The 19,034-nt window shown below is 39.5% G+C and overlaps 1 protein-coding gene across 2 annotated transcripts; it reads right to left on the reverse strand.

The window, feature by feature from the left end:
* Positions 1-1,545: 1,545 nt before the first annotated feature.
* Positions 1,546-14,531, reverse strand: LOC113885836 (endogenous retrovirus group K member 25 Env polyprotein-like). Of its 2 annotated transcripts, XR_003509333.1 has the most exons (4): positions 14,085-14,531; positions 7,252-7,523; positions 5,081-5,162; positions 1,546-1,790 (listed from the first exon to the last, which is right to left on the reverse strand). XR_003509333.1 is itself a non-coding variant. In XM_027531551.1 (2 exons), the coding sequence occupies exon 2, from the start codon at positions 7,432-7,434 to the stop codon at positions 6,001-6,003; it is 1,434 nt and encodes a 477-aa protein (XP_027387352.1). In that variant the 5' UTR covers positions 7,435-7,523; positions 14,085-14,531; the 3' UTR covers positions 5,186-6,000. The 2 variants fall into 2 exon arrangements, 1 of the variants encoding a protein (XP_027387352.1); XM_027531551.1 differs by lacking the exons at positions 1,546-1,790; positions 5,081-5,162 and having other exon boundaries at positions 5,186-7,523.
* Between the last annotated feature and the right edge of the window lie 4,503 nt (positions 14,532-19,034).

A 19,034-nucleotide genomic window follows, 5' to 3' on the forward strand; every position in this document is an offset into this window, starting at 1 on the left:
GGAACTAAAGAGTCTTGATGAGAGTAAAAAAGGAGAATGAATAAGTTGACTTGAAACTTAACATTAAAAATCCTAAAATCATAGCATCCAATCCCATCACTTAATGGCTAATATCCAAGGAAAGAAAGTGGAAGTACTGACAGATTTTTTTTTTCTTGAACTCAAAAATCACTGTGGACAATGACTGCCACTGTGAAATTAAAAGATGCTTGCTTCTTGGAAGAAAAGGTATGACAAACCGAGACAGTGTATTAAAAAGCAGAGACATCATCTTGCTGACAAAGGTTCAAATAGTAAAAGCTATGGTTTTTCCAGTAGTCTTGTACAGATGTGGGAGTTGGTCCATAATGCTCACATTGGCTGAGCACTGAAAAAATTTATGCTTTCAAATTGTGATGTTGGTGAAGACTCTTGAGAGTTCCTGGAACTTCAAGGAGATCAAGACACTCAATTCTAAAGTAAATCAACCCTGAATATTCATTGGAAGGACTGTTGCTGAAGCTTTAATATCTTGGCCACCTGATGCAAAGAGCCAATTCATGGGAAAAATCTTGATTCTAGGCAAGATTGAAGAGAAACAGATAAGTAGGTGGTAGAAGATGGGACAGTGAGATAGCATCACAAACTCAGTGGACATCAGTTTCAGTAAACTCTGGGACACAGTGGCAGAGAGAAGAGCCTGGTGCACTACATTTCATGGCATAGCAAAAATTCTGCCATAACTTAGTGACTGAACAACAACATCAACCCTCAGAAATCAAAGCATAATCTACCTTTTTAAAAAGAATAGACAAGATTTAGTTACTTTGTTTTATTTCATAGAACAGAATAATAATAGATAATTTTCACTTTACAGGTGAGAGATCTTCCAAATACTATCTTAACCAAGCAATCATGTTTAACATCAACAGTTATGTCAGGTTGATACCAGATACTTCTGATTGGATGCAGTAAGAAGAATGATGCATCTTTGTGCTGTTTCTCTCTAAAACAATTGCTGTTGTTCAGTGGCTAAGTTGTGTCCAACTTTTTGCAACTCTGGAGACTTCAGCAAAGTTTGCTCAGACTCATGTCCATTGAGTTGGTGATGCAATCCAACCATCTTGTTGTCTGTTGCTCCCTTCTCCTCCTGCCCTTAGTCTTTCCCAGCACCAGAGTCTTTTCCAACGAGTCCATGCCTCGCATCAAGTGGCCTAAGTATTGAAGCCTCAGCTTCAGCCTCAGTCCTTCCAATGAATATTCAAGGTTGATTTCCTTTAGGATTGATTGTCCAAGGGACTCTCAAGAGTATTTTCCAGCACCACAATTTGAAAGCACCAATCCTTCAACTCTCAGCCTTCTTTACTGTCCAACTCTCACATCTTTACATGACTATGGAAAACACATCTCTCAAAGTGTTAATTGCTCAGTTGTGTCTGACTCTTTATGACCCATGAACTGTAGCTCCCAGGCTCCTCTGTCCATGGGATTTTGCTGGCAAGAATATTGAATTAGGTTGCAATTTCCTTCTCTGGGGGATCTTCCCAACCCAGGGATAGAACCTGGGTCTCCTGCATTGTAGGCAGATTCTTTACCACCTGAGCCACCAGGAAAAACCGTAGCTTTGACTATATGGACCTCAAAAACACAAACCCAGTCTAATTATAAGAAAATCCACCACAGAGGGTCATTTTACAAAAGACCTGGACAGTATGTTTGAAGATGGTAAAGGTTATGAAAATCAAGAAAAAAGCTGTCGCAAACCAGAAGAGACATGACAATGGGCACAATAGACATTCCTGGATGGGTTCCTGGAAAAGGAAAAAGAAAATATTGTAAAAAACAGTTGCAACATAAATAAATTTTGGAATTAAAAAATTTAGAGATAATAGTTGCTTTGACAAATACAACTTAAGAGACTGATAATTTCAGGGGAATAATAATCTGGGTGAAGGGGTATTTGATAAATCTCTTTTGTGTCATTTTTGTTCAATTTTTCTACAGTTCTACAATTATTTCACAATAAGATGCAAAAATTTCCTAAACTTTTAAAGATCAGCATTTCAAGAATGGAATTTCTGTATGACCTGTTAAACTCACACAAAGTAATACTATATAGAAGATGAAAAGTATAAAAATCTGCGTGTACTAATATGAAAGATCTTCATGGCTTATTTCTCTAATGAAGGAAAATTCTGGAAGAATTTACATAACTGAGTTTCTGTAAAATATCGGTTAAAAAAAAACTGTACAATATGATTGCTTTTCTGTAAAATAGCATTGCTTTTCATGTCACAAGTTCAGTGTGTGTATTGGGAGGAAGCCTGATGTGATGGTGGAAGTGTAATGGGGGAACATCCATCTGAATCTCCACAGCAGGTTCTGCTTTTCCTCTCAGTTCTGCTTGATGCTCCCTCTTCTCTTTTGTGGTATCTATGGAGGTTGAGCTTTAAGCCAACTTTTTCACTCTCCACTTTTAGTTTCATCAAGAGGCTTTTTAGTTCCTCTTCACTTTCTGCCATAAGGGTGGTGTCATCTGCATATCTGAGGTTCTTGATATTTCTCCCGGCAATCTTGCTTCCAGCTTGTGTTTCTTCCAGTCCAGCGTTTCTCATGATGTACTCTGCATAGAAGTCAAATAAGCAGGGTGACAATATACAGCCTTGACGGACTCCTTTTCCTATTTGGAACCAGTCTGTTGTTCCATGTCCAGTCCTAACTGTTGCTTCCTGACCTGCATACAGATTTCTCAAGGAGCAGGTCAGGTGGTTTGGTATTCCCATCTCTTTCAGAATTTCTCACAGTTTATTGTGATCCACACAGTCAAAGGCGTTGGCATAGTCAATAAAGCAGAGATAGACGTTTTTCTGGAACTCTCTTGCTTTTTCCATGATCCAGCGGATGTTGGCAATTTGATCTCTGGTTCCTCTGCCTTTTCTAAAACCAGCTTGAACATCAGGAAGTTCACGGTTCACGTATTGCTGAAGCCTGGCTTGGAGAATTTTGAGCAGTACTTTACTAGCATGTGAGATGAGTGCAATTGTGCAGTAGTTTGAGCATTCTTTGGCATTGCCTTTCTTTGGGATTGGAATGAAAACTGACCTTTTCCGTTCCTGTGGCCACTGTAGAGTTTTCCAAATTTGCTGGCATATTGAGTGCAGCACTTTCACAGCATCATCTTTCAGAATTTGAGATAGATCCACTGGAATTCCATTACCTCCACTAGCTTTGTTCATAGTGATGCTTTCTAAGGCCCACTTGACTTCATATTCCAGAATGTCTGGCTCTAGGTCAGTGATCACACCATCGTGATTATCTGGGTCTTGAAGATCTTTTTTGTACAGTTCTTCGGTGTATTCTTGCCACCTCTTCTTAATATCTTCTGCTTCTGTTAGGTCAATACCATTTCTGTCCTTTATCGAGCCCATCTTTGCATGAAATGTTCCCTTGTTATCTCTGATTTTCTTGAAGAGATCTCTAGTCTTTCCCATTCTGTTGTTTTCCTTTATTTCTTTGCATTGCTCACTGAAGAAGGCTTTCTTATCTCTTCTTGCTATTCTTTGGAACTCTGCATTCAGATGCTTATATCTTTCCTTTTCTCCTTTGCTTTTTACTTCTCTTCTTTCACAGCTATTTGTAAGGCCTCCCAGACAGCCATTTTGCTTTTTTGCATTTCTTTTTTATGGGGATGGTCTTGATCCCTGTCTCCTGTACAATGTCACGAATCTCATTCCATGGTTCATCAGGCACTCTATCTATCAGATCTAGTCCCTCAAATCTATTTCTCACTTCCACTGTATAATTGTAAGGAATTTGATTTAGGTCATACCTGAATGGTCTAGTGGTTTTCCTTACTTTCTTCAATTTCAGTCTGAATTTGGCAATAAGGAGTTCATGATCAGAGCCACAGTCAGCTCCTGGTCTTGTTTTTGTTGACTGTATAGATCTTCTCCATCTTTGGCTGCAAAGAATATAATCAATCTGATTTTGGTGTTGACCATCTGGTGATGTCCATGTGTAGAGTCTTCTCTTGTGTTGTTGGAAGAGGGTGTTTGTTATGACCCGTGCATTTTCTTGGTAAAACTCTATTAGTGTTTGCCCTGCTTCATTCCGTATTCCAAGGCCAAATTTGCCTGTTACTCCAGGTGTTTCTTGACTTCCTACGTTTGCATTCCAGTCCCCTATAATGAAAAGGACGTCTTTTTTGGGTGTTAGTTCTAAAAGGTCTTGTAGGTCTTTATAGAACCGTTCAACTTCAGCTTCTTCAGTGTTACTGGTTGGGGCATAGACTTGGATTACTGTGATATTGAATGGTTTACCTTGGAAACGAACAAAGATCATTCTGTCGTTTTTGAGATTGCATCCAAGTACTGCATTTCAGACTCTTTTGTTGACCATGATGGCTACTCCATTTCTTCTGAGGGATTCCTGCCTGCAGTAGTAGATATAATGGTCATCTGAGTTAAATTCACCCATTTCAGTCTATTTGAGTTTGCTGATTCCTAGAATGTCGACATTCACTCTTGCCATCTCTTGTTTGACCACTTCCAATTTGCCTTGATTCATGGACCTGACATTCCAGGTTCCTATGCAATATTGCTCTTTACAGCATCGGACCTTGCTTCTATCACCAGTCACATCCACAGCTGGGTATTGTGTTTGCTTTGGCTCCACCCCTTCATTCTTTCTGGAGTTATTTCTCCACTGATCTCCAGTAGCATATCGGGCACCTACTGACCTGGGGAGTTCCTCTTTCAGTATCTTATCATTTTGCCTTTTCATACTGTTCATGGGGTTCTCAAGGCAAGAATACTGAAGTGGTTTGCCATTCCCTTCTCCAGTGGACCACATTCTATCAGATCTCTCCACCATGACCCGCCCATCTCGGTTTGCCCCAAGGGCATGTCTTAGTTTCACTGAGTTAGAAAAGGCTGTGGTCCTAGTGTGATTAGATTGACTAGTTTTCTATAAGTATGGTTTCAGTGTGTCTGTCCTCTGATGCCCTCTTGCAACACCTACCGTCTTACTTGGGTTTCTCTTACATTGGGCGTGGGTTATCTCTTCATGGCTGCTCCAGCAAAGTGCAGCCACTGCTCCTTACCTTGGACGAGGGGTATCTCCTCACCACCACTCTTCCTGACCTTTGTTGGGGTTTTTCTCCCCGGGACTTGGAAGCGACGAACCTGAAAGAAGGACACTTGGACAGTCTCTTGCAAGGACTGACAAGTTTATTTCCACAGTCAAGCTTTTTTATAGAAGCAGGAACAAAGAGCTTAAAGTATGCAGCCAGCAGAGTGCATACGGAGTTAACACATAATCAGTAGAAACATTTCAAGGACAGTGTGCTCTAAATGACTCATGGGCTTCTCCCACCACCCGCTCTCACAAGTAACATCCTTATTTATTATTAACTCTTGGCCCTGAGCATAACCAAAGGGAGGAGGTGTCTTTCTGTCCATAGTGCAAAGCCGCGTACTTCTGGCCCTTCACCATTTTCCCAAGGACTTTCTCCTTTTATGGCTATTTTGCACTACATTTCCCAACATATCCTCCTTTTGTTTTTAAATTAAGCACAGCGGCGGCTAGTTGGACTCCATTGTGGGAAGCATGGAGTCTTTAGAGACTTCTGTATCCTATAATCAAGGACAAAAAGAGCAGGGTGATGAATACATATATGAAAATATTGCTTCCTGAAAGCCAAGCTCTAGGGTCTAGAGACAATAGGGTTTTGGTTAAAGTATCATAGAATTGAGTACTATACAATTCCCTAGGTACCCTAATTTGAAAATTAGCAACTTGTTGTTTCAACAAATAAATGTCTAAACTTGAGTTACTTGTGAGATCCTGCAAATGTGCCTTAACCTTATTCCAAGGATATTCAGTGCTATTATAGGGCATGTTAGTCAGACAAAAAGAAGTAAAATTTCAGTGACAGCCCATAGGTGTTTGGAAAGTCAGTTGCTACATTTGATCTCCTAAGTAGATAACCACAGTTTGTAACTCATTAATTCGTGTTTGTAATTACTGATCTATTTGAGCTTGTCGAGTCCACAGATCATGAGAGTCTTTGTGCCAAGCACTGATAAAATCATGATTTTGTATAGAATTATGTAAAGCCATACCAGACAAAGTTCCTACAGTCACAATGGAGATAAGGCTTAAGATGCCTGCAATAATCCACCCAAGGATGCGCTTAGATCGCCTAAACCCAGTTTTTAACAGTACAGAAAGAAATATAGAATCAGTCCAAGGCTCAGTTAAGTTTATGGGAAGCCATAACTCAGATCTTTGTTTAACTAGTGCAATGCTAGCATTGTGATATGAAATGGTGTGATTAAGGCAGGTATACAATGCACATGCAGTACAATTGACAATCTTGGCTGATAAGTCAATATCAAAATGCCCTACAATAAACAAGTATGGAAGGTGAACACATGATTGAATATAGCCAGTACTATTATATAGGAAGGTGTAATTAGAAGGATGAAACACACCCACAGTCCCCAAAACACTAGCGAAGTGCTCTAAAGCTGCTGGAATTTTCCAAATGTGCCATTGCTCTGGCCCCACAATGGGGACGACAATCCTGGGTCGTGGGGGTGATAAGCCCCCGTTATACCAATTCAGCAGTATGTCCTTATCAGTCCAGAAACTTGTCTTGGATTTATGAAAGCCTCCAATGTTTGATCTATTAAACCAGGAGCAATTATGATGTTCCTCCTGCTCTTCAGAACAGTTTACAAACAAACCGTGAGGTCCCCAGTCAACAAATATAAATGTATGATTGGTATGATTTTGCTGAATTATAGAAACTTTCCCAAATTGGCTTCGACAATCAGACCAATGTAACAGTTGTATCTCCTGTTTTCTTCTCCAAGATACAGTATGACATGTAGGTTCCTCTGGTTGAAAAAACGAGTTCAAATAGTTGGCTATCTGGCCTGGATAATGTCGCTCGGAACCATCAAGTAAGAAAGATGCCACGGCAAACATTCCCAGATGTGAAGCAGTCCCATTGTTAGCAGAGTGTGCCCACCACTGCGGGAAGATAGTCATGCAAAGGGGATGAGATCCAAAACAGGTTTTGAATCCCATGGAAATATTGATTGGCTTTCCCTCATCTTCTTCATGGATTGGTCGCTTTGTTGACCAGGGACTTGGGAAATGCATGCTATCATTAGTAAAGATCATAGGGGCTTTATCTACCCAATCCATTATGGACAGAAGTGGTGGGTTGGGCATGTATGCCCAATAAACATACTCTGCACTTACCCCAGAGGAACAGGAAAGAACAGATAACATTGTCAGAAACAGCTTATCTGGAGTCATAGGAGTTCCAGTGCTCTTCAGTGTCTGCTCAGCCTGACGAGTCATGTTTTTCACTTGAGCCCATGTCGGGTAAGGATTCAGACGATCCTCATTGGCTCCTCCAGGGTCATTGATGAGACCCTTCATGTCAACTTCATCACTTCCCAAGGGAGTCCAGTCTTGGGGTCCCTCTCGGCAACGGACATGGCAAAGGGGAACCCAGATTTCCTCTCCATCTGCAATGACAAGACCATAACCCTTGTCTAGGAGTCGTAAGATTCCTGGCAGCCACTGATTAAACTGCTTATACCATATTGGTGTATTGATTTCTAATTTGCTGTTTTGGTCTTCTGCAAAATGTCTATATGCATGAGTGTCAGAATTATTTTTTGTTAAGTTTAAAAAATTTAGGGAATAAAGAGTTAAAGATAATAGTAATTGAGGGTTCATAGGATAAGAAGTGTACCTCCTCTTCCATATTCCCCCTTTCTGTTTTAGTAAATGAGTTTTTAGGGTGCAGTGGGCTCTTTCGATAATGGCTTGCCCCTGAGGATTATAGGGTATTCCTCTAATGTGTGTGACGTTCCATTCTGATAAAAATGAATGAAACGAATGCGAGGTGAATGCAGGTCCATTGTCGGTTTTCAAGACAAAAGGAATCCCCATAACAGGAAAGGTGAGTAAGAGTGCAGAAATATTGTGTTTTCTGAATTCTGAAGAGACAGTTTCTGCCCAGATAAAGCCTGAAAATGTATCAACTGAGACAAGAAGCAAAGAAAACTTTCCTAAGGAGCAGTGAGTGAAATCAGATTGCCAAAGGGAATTAGGCTGTTGCCCTCAGGGATTAACTCCTGAAATCATAGTATGCACGTGCAGAGGGGCACAGACATCACAGGTTTTAATAACATGCCACGCTTCCGTGAGAGGAATATGGTATTTAGAGTGCAATCTGTTAGCATTGGTATGAAGATTAGCATGTTCATCATTGGCAGATGTAAAAATGGGAGCTATGAGCCTATCAACAGCATCATTTCCTGCGACCAGAGGGCCAGGTAAACCTGAATGAGCGTGTATACGTGCAATAAAGAAAGGTTCTGTACGTGAATGAATTAAAGCTTGAGTGTGAAAAGAGAGTACATAATTCTTCATCTAGGTTGTATAAAAAGGCGGTAACAAAATCAGGAAAAAGGGAAGCAAGGTATTTGGAATCAGTATATATGTTGAAGGATAATGGTTGAAGCGACAAAAGAGCATATAAAGCATACAATTCAACTCTTTGTACTGAAGAATAGGTAGTGGGTAATTTCTCTTTGATATCAGGGCCGACAATCCCAGCTATGCCTTTCTTGTTGCCATCAATGAAATAGGTGGGTGCATTGATAATAGGCTGGGATGAATGATATTCGTTACAATGAATTTAGTACATTGTAGAAAGTCCCAAAATTTTCCTTTCGGCAGATGAAATGAGATAACATTCTGAAAATCACTTAATGCCATTTGCATGGTCAGGTTATACTATAAGGCAATTTGCAATTCCTTTCTTGTCAAGGGAACGTGTATTGCATATGGATCAAATCCAGTCAAAGTTTGTACACGGCTTCTTCCTGACACAATTAAGTGCCCTATTTTCTCAATAAATGATACAATTTTTTAGACTGTTTAGTGTGTAAATATACCCATTGTATTGGGCTATGTTGAGCTATAATTGCTGTGGGCAAATGTTCTGTGGGGAATATATATAAAGAAACTGGTTGATCATAATCTAGCCGAGTTGAAAGATTGTTGAATGCGTTTCTCCATTAAGGCCAGTTCTTCTTTGGCCTCTTTTGTTAGATGCCTAGGGCTATTAGGGTCGGGGGATCCCTCTATGCATAAGTAATTGTTTAATGTTGTTGGTTAACAATATTTTCCATATAAGAGAAAAGAAACATGAATTTAAAATAAAAGAAGTTACGGAAATAAAAGAAAACCAAAACTTCAAATATTACATTGGAAATGGAATATAAGAATAAAAAAAAATAACTCTGTGGGAGAGGGAGAGGGTGGGAAGATTTGGGAGAATGGCAATGAAACATATAAAATATCATGTAGGAAACGAGTTGCCAGTCCAGGTTCGATGCATGATGCTGGATGCTTGGGGCTGGTGCACTGGGACGGCCCAGAGGGATGGTATGGGGAGGGAGGAGGGAGGAGGGTTCGGGATGGGGAGCGCATGTATACCTGTGGAGGATTCATTTTGATATTTGGCAAAACTAATACAATTATGTAAAGTTTAAAAATAAAATAAAATTGGAAGAAAAAAATAAATAAATAAAAATAAAATTTTAAATAGACTTTGTAAGGCATAGGTGGGGATGCCGACAGATGGCCGCAGCCAATTAATATCTCCTAGCAATTTTTGAAAATCATTCAGCGTGCGTAGAGATTGCACAGAAATTTGAGTTTTTTGAGGTTTGATTTTAGATTCTTCCATAACACGTCCTAAATAATTAAAGGGTGCTTTCCACTGAATTTTATCTGGTGCAACAAGCAGGCCATGATTTTGAAGAGTAATAGTAACTTCATTATATAACTGTTGTAAACAGAGTTCAGATTCCATAGAGAGAAGTATATCATCCATATAATGAATTATAAATGCAGTAGCATACTTGTCTCTAATGGGTTGTAATAAAACAGATATGAGATATTGGCAAATGGTAGGGGAGTTCATCATCCCCTGAGGTAACACCTTCCACTGGAATCTTTTAACAGGAGCCATGTGATTTATAGAAGGAACTGAAAAGGCAAAACGTTTTCTTTTTTTTTTTTAATATATTTTATTTTATTTTTAAACTTTACAATATTGTATTGGTTTTGCCATATATCAAAATGAACCCGCCACAGGTATACATGTGTTCCCTATCCTGAACCCTCCTCCCTCCTCCCTCCCCATACCATCCCTCTGGGTCGTCCCAGTGCACCAGCCCCAAGCATCCAGTATCGTGCATCGAACCTGCACTGGCGACTTGATTTTTTAAAAAAGAAGAAGAAAATTCTGTAATTTGTAACAACATGGATGCATCTGAAGAGCATTATGCTAAGCAAAATAAGCCAGACAGATGAAGATAAATACTGCATGGCATCATATGTGGAATCAAAAAAATAAAATAAACTCCTAGAAACTGAGAGTAGAAAAGTGGTTGCCAGGGGTGGGGGAAAAGAAATGGTTGGTAAAAAGGTACAAATTTTTAGTTACATGATGCATAATATCCAAATATATTCCTTGACTTACATAGTTAGGTCCCCAAAAACCCATCATGAGTTGAAAATATTGTCAAAATACATTTAATACATTTAACCTAGTTTCAGTCATTTTCCTCTTTGGCTTTATTGAAGTATAATTGTCCATTATTTGATGTATATTATGGTATATATTATGAAAGAATTCCCCCCATACATCACCTCACATATTTATCATTTTTTTGTGTGAGAGAACATTTAAGTTCTACACTCAGCAAAATCCAACTATACAATACAGTGTTATCAACTGAAAATCACCATTAAATACAGATGGTCCTTGTGATTTTTCAGCTTTACAGTGGTATAAAAGTTATATGCATTCAGTAGAAACCATGTTTTGAATTTTGATTTTTTCCCTAGCTACTGATATTCAGTACAATTCTCTCTCTGTTTTTCTCTCTCATGATGCTGGGCCACAGTAGCTAGCCACAGCTTTCAGTAAACCATGCGGTCTTGAGGGTAAAGAACTACTCTGCACCCAAACAACCATTCTGTTTTTCACTTTCAGTATAGCATTCAGTAAATTACATCAACTTTATATTAATAAAGTATTTAATGCTTTATTATAAAATAGGATTTGTGTTAGATAATTTTGCCCAACTATAAGCTACCACAAGTGTTCTGAGCACATTTAGGTTAGACTAGGCTTCCTTGAAGGTCAGACAGTAAAGAATTTGCCTTCAATGAGATAGACCCAGGTTCAGTCCCAGGGTCTGGAAGATCCCCTGGAGAAGGGAATGTCTACTCACTCCAGTAACCTTACCTGGCAAATTCCATGGACAAAGAAGCCTGGTGGGGTTGCAAAGAGTTAGACACTACTCAGCAACTAACCCTTTCACTCTTTCTCAGGCAAAACGTTTTCTATCTTTAGGGTGCAAAGGTATAGTAAAAAAGCAGTCTTGTAAGTCAATAATAACTACAGACCATCCTTTTGGTACCATAGAAGGGGAAGGCAATCCGGGCTGTAAGGGCCCCTAGGTGACACGGTATTATTAACATTTCTTAAATCTTTCAACATTCGCCATTTTCCTGACTTCTTTTTTTATTACAAAAACAGGGGAATTCCACAGGGAAAATGAAGGTTCTATATGAGCTTTTTGTAATTGTTCATTAATTGCATAAGAGCTGCCAATTTTTCTTTAGTTAGGGGCCATTGAGGTGTCCATACTGGGGTATCAGATTCCCATTCGAGGGGCAGCGTTGTTAACTCAATGGCCCCCATTAAAAAGGTTCATTTAAAGAAATTGTGGCTTTCGTTTGTTCAAGAAAATCCCATCCCCATAAATTGATAGGGATATTAGTAATATGTGGTTTAAGATAAGCTACAATTTGATCAGGGCCATACACTTGTAAATAGGATGCACTGACAAAAGTTTGTGTGGCATCAGCTTCACCGACTCCTAATAGTCTAGAAGGAGCCACAACCTTACCCCAATTGAGGGACCACTCTGCAGCTCTAATGATTGAAATGTCAACTCCAGTATCTAACTTGCCTGTGAAATTCTTTCCCCGTATGCGTAAAGTAAGCATGGGTTTCTGATGTTCCTTTAATAAGGTGGATAGTGCAGCAGTAAGGTTGGTACTGCCAAAGCCTCCCTGCCGAACTTTATCAGATGCCTTCATTGGTTTAACATATGGCAAAAGTAATAACTGTGCAAAACGTTCCCTTTTTTATAAGTATGCATTTCCCGTTTTCACAACATTTACCATAACATGTATTTCCCCTTCATAATCTTCATCCACAACACTGGTCAAAACCATTAAACCTCTCATTGTGCAGCTACTGTGTCCCAAAATCAGTCCCACTGTCCCGGGTGGAATCGGGCCATAATGTCCAGTGGGAATTTTGTGGGGGTTGTATAATTCTATTAGTTCCATATCATAAGGACTAGGTATATCAATGCAAGCACTCTTAGATGTAGCTGCTTGTAGCGTCATAACGCTAGGTCCTCCTTTTGTAGTGGGGCTAGAGGATGGTCCCTTTATCAGTTTCCCTGTTGTTTTTGCTGTGCACTGAGGTTCAAAGTGTTTCTATCCTTATCAAATTTAGAATGACATTCATTCAGCCAATGAAACCCCCTTTTACATCTTGGACATACTCCTGGGGGTCTCTTCCTATTAGAAGTAGTATTATTTTTTCTGGCCTGTGTTGGCAGGCGACATTGTTTTTTCATATGGCCTGGCTTCCCACAGTTAAAACATTTGGTATTAGCAGCCTTTTGTACATTAAAGGTTTCCAATGCTGCCAATTTTGCTCTATGGGACATAGATCCGATGTCCCTACATGCTTTCAAATATTCCATAAGATAGCCAGTCTCTTGAATAGGTCTGAGCACAGATCGACATTCCTCATTAGCATTTTCAAAAGCAAGTTGTTTTAAAATAATATTTTGTAAAGTCACATCCTTAATAGATATTTCAACTGCATCCTTTAATTTTCCTATAAATTGAGAATATTCCTCCTCATGTCCTTGAATAATCTTAACAAATGAACCATCAGAGTTAGCGCTATCAACCTTTGCCCATGCCCTGCAGGCAGTTTCTTTAATGAAATGTAACATCTCAAGGGTAACATTAGCTAATTGTGCCATTACATCGGCCATAGTCCCTGTTCCAGTCAGTATATCATAGGTTAAATTGGCAGGGTTACCACGAGATTGCTGGTCAATCATCAGCTGTCAGGCCTCATCACCACCCCACATTTGCCACTGCAGTAATTGTTGAGGATTTAAAACCATCTTTGCTACTTGAAAAAAATCATATGGCATCCAATGGTCAGCCCATCCGCTGAGAAATTCTATACAGTAAGGAGAAGTAGGTCCACACAGAGTACATGCTTTCTTAAAATTAAACAACATGCTAAAATCTATAACATCCCAAGAATTTTGACCCTGGACGGGTTGATCAAATTGTATTGGGAAAGCGAAAGCACAAGCAGGCATCTCCCGAGGAGGAGTGAAGCGGTTACTACGAGCAAGGTTAGCGACTGCAGTTACAGATGGAGCAGAAGGAAAAGCCTCAGATTTGGGCTGTCTACTGAACAAAATGACTTCCGCCTTAAGCAGTTTCGGTTTTGGCACATCCTTAATAGATACATCCTCAAGTTGTTTTTCCAGGGTTTGTGTTTGATTGAGCATGACATTCTTGCTGTTCAAAGCACCTTGCATGTCTTGTTCATCAAGCTCGTATTCATGCAAAGACTGAACAGTCTCTACCTCCAAATCAACATTATGTCCTTCAATTTGTTCTATGACAGCCCGTATGAGTGACCAGGTAACCCACCATTGAGAAGGAATGCGAACTCCTTGCCCATATGCTCACAAAACATTATTCTTAACCCTTTTCCATACATCAAGATCAAGAGTCCCCTCCTCCAGGAACCATGGATTATGTTCCACTAGTATATGATAGCAGTCATACAGCTGATCTCTTGAAACATTAATACCATTTTGTTTCAAAAAATGATGCATTATAGAAATGAAAGGAATTTTACTGCTATGTTGTCCCATCCTGCTTACCTCTTTCTGCAGGGGCTCGTCGCTTTGTTCAGCCTTTCTCTCAAGTCCCTGTTTGGGTGCCACTTGTTGGGGTTTTTCTCCCTGGGACTTGGAAGCGTCGAACCTGAAAGAAGGACACTTGGACAGTCTCTTGCAAGGACTGACAAGTTTATTTCCTCAGTCAAGCTTTTTTATAGAAGTAGGAACAGAGCTTAAAGTATGCGGCCAGCAGAGCGCATACGGAGTTAACACATAATCAGTAGAAACATTTCAAGGACAGTGTGCTCTAAACGACTCATGGGCTTCTCCCACCACCCGCTCTCACAAGTAACATCCCTATTTATTATTAACTCTTGGCGCCGAGCATAACCAAAGGCAGGAGATGTCTTTCTGTCCGTAGTGCAAAGCTGCGTACTTCTGGCCCTTCACCATTTTCCCAAGGACTTTCTCCTTTTACGGCTATTTTGCACTACGTTTCCCAACAACCTTCAACGTGGGATAGCTCCAGTCTCCCACTATTATTGTGTTATTGATAATTTCCTCTTTCATACTTGTTAGCATTTGCCTTACATATTACAGTGCTCCTATGTTGGGTGCATATATATTTATAATTGTTATGTCTTCTTCTTGGGTTGATCCTTTGATCATTATGTACTGTCTTTCCTTGTCTCTTTTCATGGCGTTTACTTTAAAGTCTATTTTATCTGATATGAGTATTGCTGCTGCTGCTGCTAAGTCACTTCAGTCGTGTCTGACTCTGTGCAACCCCATAGATGGCAGCCCACCAGGCTCCGCCATCCCTGGGATTCTCCAGGCAAGAACACTGGAGTGGGTTGCCATTTCCTTCTCCAATGTGTGAAAGTGAAAAGTGAAAGTGAAGTCACTCAATTGTTTCCCACTCTTAGCGACCCCATGGTCTGCAGCCTACCAGGTTCCTCCATCCATGGCATTTTCCAGGTAAGAGTACTGGATTGGGGTGCCATTGCCTTCTCCATTAGTATTGCTACTCCTGCTGTATTTTGGTTTCCATTTGTGTGAAATATCTTTTTCCAGCCTTTCACTTTCAGTCTGTATGTGTCCCTTATTTTGAGGTGGGTCTCTTGTACAGAGCATATATAGGGGTCTTAAGTATGTATTCAGCCAGTCTTTGTCTTTTGCTTGGGGCATTCAACCTATTTACATCTAAGGTAATTATAGATAAGTATGATCCCATTGCCATTTACTTTGTGGTTTTGGGTTCAAGTTTATAAACTTTTCCTGTGCTTCCTATCTAGAGAAGATCCTTTACCATTTGTTGAAGAGCTTGTTTGGTGGTGCTGAATTCTCTCAGCTTTTGCTTGTTCATAAAGCTTTTCATTTTTCCTTCATATTTGAATGAGATCCTTACTGGGTATAGTAATCTGGGTTGTAGGGTTTTCTCTTTCATCACTTTAAGTACATCCTGCCATTCCCTTCTGGCCTGAAGAATTTCTATTGAAAGGTCACCTGTTATCCTTATGGGAATCCCCTTGTGTGTTATTTGTTGCTTTTCTCTTACTGCTTTTAATATTTGCTCTTTGTGTTCGATCATCATTAATTAAGCAGAGAGGGGAAAAAAGGAGAATTAAAAGAAATGAGGAAAACCTCAGAGACCTCTGGGACGATGTTAAATGCCCCAACATTTGAATCATTGAAGTCCCAGAAGAAGAAGACAAAAAGAAAGGCCATGAGAAAATACTTGAGGAAACAATAGTTGAAAACTTACCTAAAATGGGGAAGGAAATAGCCACCCAAGTCCATGAATCCCAGAGAGTCCCAAACAGGATAAACCTAGGGATAAACACCCCAAGACACATATTAACCATTCGTTTATTGGTTGGGTTGTTTCATCATTTGATATTGAGCAGCATGTGTTGCTTATGTATTTTAGACATTAACCTTTTGTCAGTTGCTTCATTTGCAAATGTTTTCTCCTGTTCTTAAGGTTGTGTTTTTGTCTTATTTATGGTTTCTTTGTTGTACAAAAACATTTAAAACTATTTACTTATCTATTTGGCTCCCCCAGATCTTAGTTGCTGTACGGGATCTCTTTTACATCATTCAGGATCTGTTATTGCGATGCACAGAGTCTCTGGTTGTGGCCTGCAGGCTTGATGGTCGTGATGCATGGGCTTCAGAGCACGTGGGCTCAGGAGTTTTGTCTCCTGCTTTGTTGTTCTGAGGCATGTGGAATCTTACTTCCTTGAACAGGAATCAAACCCTCATCCCCTGATTGCAATAGGGATTCCAAATGCTGGACCACAAGAAGTTTCTGTGCACAAAGTTTTAAGTTTAATCAGCTCCCGTTTGTAAAATATTTGCATTTTCATTACTCCAGGAGGTGGGTCGAAAAGGACCTTGCTGCAGTTTACATCAAAGTCTGTTCTGCCTATGTTTTCCTTCTGAATTTTACAGAGTGTGACCTTACATTTAGGTCTTTAATCCATTTTGAGTTTATTTTTACATAGGTGGCACTAGTGGCAAAGCACACACCTGTCAATGGAGGAGACATTAGAGACGTGGGTTTGGTCCCTGGGTTGGGAAGATCCCCTGGAGGACATGGCAACCCATTCCAGTATTCTTGCCTAGAGAATCCTCATGGACAGAGGAGCCTGAAGGGCTATAGTCCATAGAGTTGGATATGACTGAAGCCACTTAGCACATGTGTCCATGGTAAAGGAAGTATTCTCATTTCATTCTTTTACATACAATTGTCCAGTTTTCCCAGCACCACATGCTGAAGAGGTGGTCTTTTCTCCATTCTATACTGTTGCCTTTCTGTCAAAGATAAAGTGATAATACGTGTGTGGGTTTCTCTGGGAGTTCTATCCTGTTCCACCAGTCTATATTTCTGTTTTTGTGCCAGTACTGTTCTAGCTTGATTGCTGTAGTTTGTAGTATACGCTGAAGCCAGGGAGACAGATTTCTCCGGCTCAATAAGCTTTTCAAAATGCGTAGATTATGATTTTATATATGATGTAGTATCTCTATTAACTCAGTAGATATATTTAAGACACTTATGTTTGTGCTATGTGTGTGGAATTTATCTGTACATAAACAGATAAACCTTCTTATAATTGGTAAACTGGATGGGATGGCCAATATTAGGCTGTTAGCTTTGCAAAGAAAAATATAAGATGTTCCAAGTCTATCCAGCAAGATGATTTTAATTAGTCTGGTAACTTTAACAATATATCTATGACTAATGGTTTTGAAATGGAGACATGATGAAGGAAAACGATGTTAGAGATGCATAGCAGGGAGACAAGAATTCCAAGTCTGCCGGTCAAAAGAACCCTGTGTTCTTGCTTTACCACACAAAGTTAGGAAAGCATGACAGGTGTTCTTTGGTCTCCAGGGAGACTAGAAACCAGTGAACACACAGGACATAGAATAATGACTGCACAGTATTCCAGGAGAGATTTTATTTCATGAAAACAGAAATAAATTTATACACTTAATATATCAAACTCAAAAAAAATTAAGCAATACATTTCATGAAGAAAGGTGAAGTTTCAGAAAGTCAAGTGGGTGCTTACTTAACAATCTCAATTATTCACATTCCTGACACTTGGGGTCAGGTTTTGACCTCTGATCATGGGTATCTAGAGCAAAGAAATGGTTTGAGTGGCGATGAGAAGGAGCAGTAGAGGAAACTACAAATGAGGGAACTATTGGCCACATCATAAAAGCTCAGGATTCCACCATCATAATCCAGGAACATCCCCACCTGGCCCAGAGGCTTTTTGACATATTGAGGTAACGGTGGAAAGGAGGTAAAGAGACTGTGCTGACTGTTCTCTTTGATACAAAGAAGTAGAAAAATTCCCTTGGAATCAAGGGCCATGTCGCTTTCCCTTGCCCAGGAGTCATTACAAAGTCCAATGGCCCAGTTGCAACAGCCCGCCACATCCACCTCCCAGTAGTGCTGACCAGAAGTGAATGACTCAGCTCCCCAGGAAAGAAAATATATAGATCTTGGTGGAGTGTAGTCGACATCAGGACCATCAGGACCAGCCAGAAGACATCTCAGATCTTCAAACACAGGGAGGTGATGAGTGACTCTTTCATTATGCAACTCAATGTACACTGTAGGAAAAAGGAAACAAAATTATATTAATGAATGGTGTTTTAAATTCCTGCTGGCCATGAGCTTTATACAGTGTCTGAGTTTCTTAGCTTATAAGTAGAACTTGGAGGCAGGACAGCAAGAGAGCATGAGGAATGCAAGAGTGCCGTCTAAGATCTTCTTGTCTGTCTTCGTAAGAAGAAAATTTGAGCCAGACCAAATGGGAGAAAACATGAATTTTATCTAGGAGACCTACTGCTTAGTTTTGGCCATTGTTTTCTCTGGAACATTTGAAATAGGCAATGAAATAAAATTCACTATCAGAAAAAAAATAGTTTGCCCATATCATTAGAAAATGTTCAATAATAAATATAATATCAATGATAACTTCAAGAGTGATCACTTTTCCTGACAAGGATTTTCATTAAAGAATTCAAGATTAAGCTAAAATTTTTAAAAAATCATATTTTTGAAGTGGTTTCTTTGTGAGAATTTTCTGCTCTTATACCTTGAAAAACAAAAGAAGCATAAATCTATTAAAATAAGTTGCCAGCTTACTTTGCCAATCTTGCTAATAAACTTTATAAAATTTCATAGTATGCTTGTTTGTAATAAAACTGATCATAGAGAGGATTTTGTTCAATGTCCAGAAAACATGATTTGAATTTATTACAAATCATTTTATAGACCAACTTAATACTCTCCAAATATCTCACAACCAGTGATAACCTCCCTTCCCTAAAACTTGGAATGTACTGAATGTACAGACAGACTTACATATTTCAAGGAAATAGTCAACAGCATGCCAGCCTGCCATTGGACATCAATTATCTTTTCCCATTATTTACTTGCTTTTTTCCCTAGATACCAGATATATATGTGAG

Source organism: Bos indicus x Bos taurus, chromosome 29, assembly GCF_003369695.1.
Source record: "Bos indicus x Bos taurus breed Angus x Brahman F1 hybrid chromosome 29, Bos_hybrid_MaternalHap_v2.0, whole genome shotgun sequence".
NCBI classification, from domain to species: Eukaryota; Metazoa; Chordata; class Mammalia; order Artiodactyla; family Bovidae; genus Bos; species Bos indicus x Bos taurus.